Consider the following 1,803-nt stretch of genomic DNA (forward strand, 5'->3'; position numbering starts at 1 on the left):
GTCATTATAGCATTAAACTACATAGTCTACATGTATAAAACTAGGTGTTTATTATTCGCATAATAATTGTAACATACAAAAAACAATATTTATTTATTTATTGAAAAAAACCATATCGTATCATATGTTTAAGGTTGTAACTATTAAAAATCTGTTTAAACATAATGTCATCGTCAAAGCATCATACGGGTTTGCTACTAGTAATATCTTACAAGGAGGTTTCTGAATATTTATTCTTTTCCAAATTATTATCAGCTTTTGTAACCAACATGCTACTCGACAAACACAAGCCACCCCCTTTCATTCCCAAAGTCACACACTCTCCTGTCTCCCTCTATCTCTCTGCAACAACAATAATAATGGCTAACAAATCACATAAAACCACCTTCTTCATCCCAATGCTATGCAGATTCTCCCTAAACGACACCGTTCAACCACCCAAACTCAACAATAATAACCCCCCCACTACAGATCCCTCATCACCAAAACTCACCTGCATCGGCCAAATTAAAAAGAAGCCGGTCCGCGGGCTCGATACTAAAATCGCAAAACCCGGCATTCACTCCAACCGTTACACGAAGCTCCAAAAACTCTTCTCCGGCAAAAACCTAGTTTCTCCGGCGATTGACACGTGCCCTGTTAACAAGTCTGTTGCAACAAGAAGTAAGAGCTGTAACGGTAGAAGCAGAGTTCCGATTAATAAGAAGAAGTGTTACGTCAGCAGTGATGATCTGGATTTAGATCTAGATCCGCCGTTGCCGGTGGTGAAATGTCGTCAGGAATCGAACGTGAATCTGTGGAAGAGACGAGGGATTGAAGTCAAGAGTTTGGAGATCCAGCCGGTTAAGTTGAATCTGAATAGAAATAATAATAATAATAATTGCAATAGCAATGGCGGATTTGAGAACCTGACAGCAGCAGCAACGTTCTGATCAACTTATAGAAGATAAAAGTTTTATTATGAAATTATTATTGATTATTATTTTTTGGGGTTTTCTGGGGATCAATAGTTCGATACACATATTGGGTGTGTGATCTGTACTTTTCACGTGTTCTTGTATTCAAAGTTTGAAACATAGCGTGTGCTTGTAGCTAGGGCCGGCAATTGGGTACCTATTAAATATATGATAAGACTTGTTAAGCAAAAAAGTGCGGTATATAATTTTTTAATTTTCTTAAATAATTGAAATTAGTAGGTTAAACTCCATTGTATTCCTTTATTGGTATATGAAATTTAAAATTGTCTTATAGTCATGACATATAAAGTCGTTAAATGAGTCATATTCATGTTTGATACTCGTGTTTAGCGCGCCGCTGCATACCTAATAAACCTGTTAAGACACGAATTGTCAGCCCTACTTGTAGCCACTAAAGTTGTTTTTCCTTATTATCTTCTTTTTTTATTATTTTATTTTATTTTATTTATTTAGTTGAGTTAAGATTCCTAAAAAGCTCGAAATCAACTTTATATGTAAAGGGATTACCGACCATGTGTCCAATTTTTATTTTTTATTTTCTTTATATATTGATTATATATAATTAAAATAAAGAATCTTGTATAAGTAACAACCAATGTTTTAAAAACTGCATTTTACTCGTACCGGATTTAATTTAAAAATGGTATAACCGAAATATATCGAGAGGTTCAACTGGGTTAAATAATTTATCTTGTAATTCCATATAAATACACTTTTAACTGAAAAAAGTAACCCAAAAGTACATTAATTAACATCACACTTGAACAAAATATCACACATGAACAATGGTCGAGTCAGATAGAAAGTTTATACTTTGTGTACGAAA

General features: G+C 33.9%; 1 protein-coding gene across 1 annotated transcript; it reads left to right on the plus strand.

The window, feature by feature from the left end:
• The first annotated feature begins 359 nt into the window (after positions 1 to 359).
• On the plus strand, positions 360 to 932 carry LOC143568792 (uncharacterized). The gene has a single exon (XM_077054855.1). It carries the CDS (start codon positions 360 to 362, stop codon positions 930 to 932), a length of 573 nt encoding a protein of 190 aa, XP_076910970.1.
• Positions 933 to 1,803: the final 871 nt, after the last annotated feature.

This window comes from Bidens hawaiensis, unplaced genomic scaffold (assembly GCF_021521415.1).
Source record: "Bidens hawaiensis isolate Kalapana, Puna unplaced genomic scaffold, B.hawaiensis_p1.1 tig00024229_1, whole genome shotgun sequence".
Lineage (NCBI taxonomy): Eukaryota > Viridiplantae > Streptophyta > Magnoliopsida > Asterales > Asteraceae > Bidens > Bidens hawaiensis.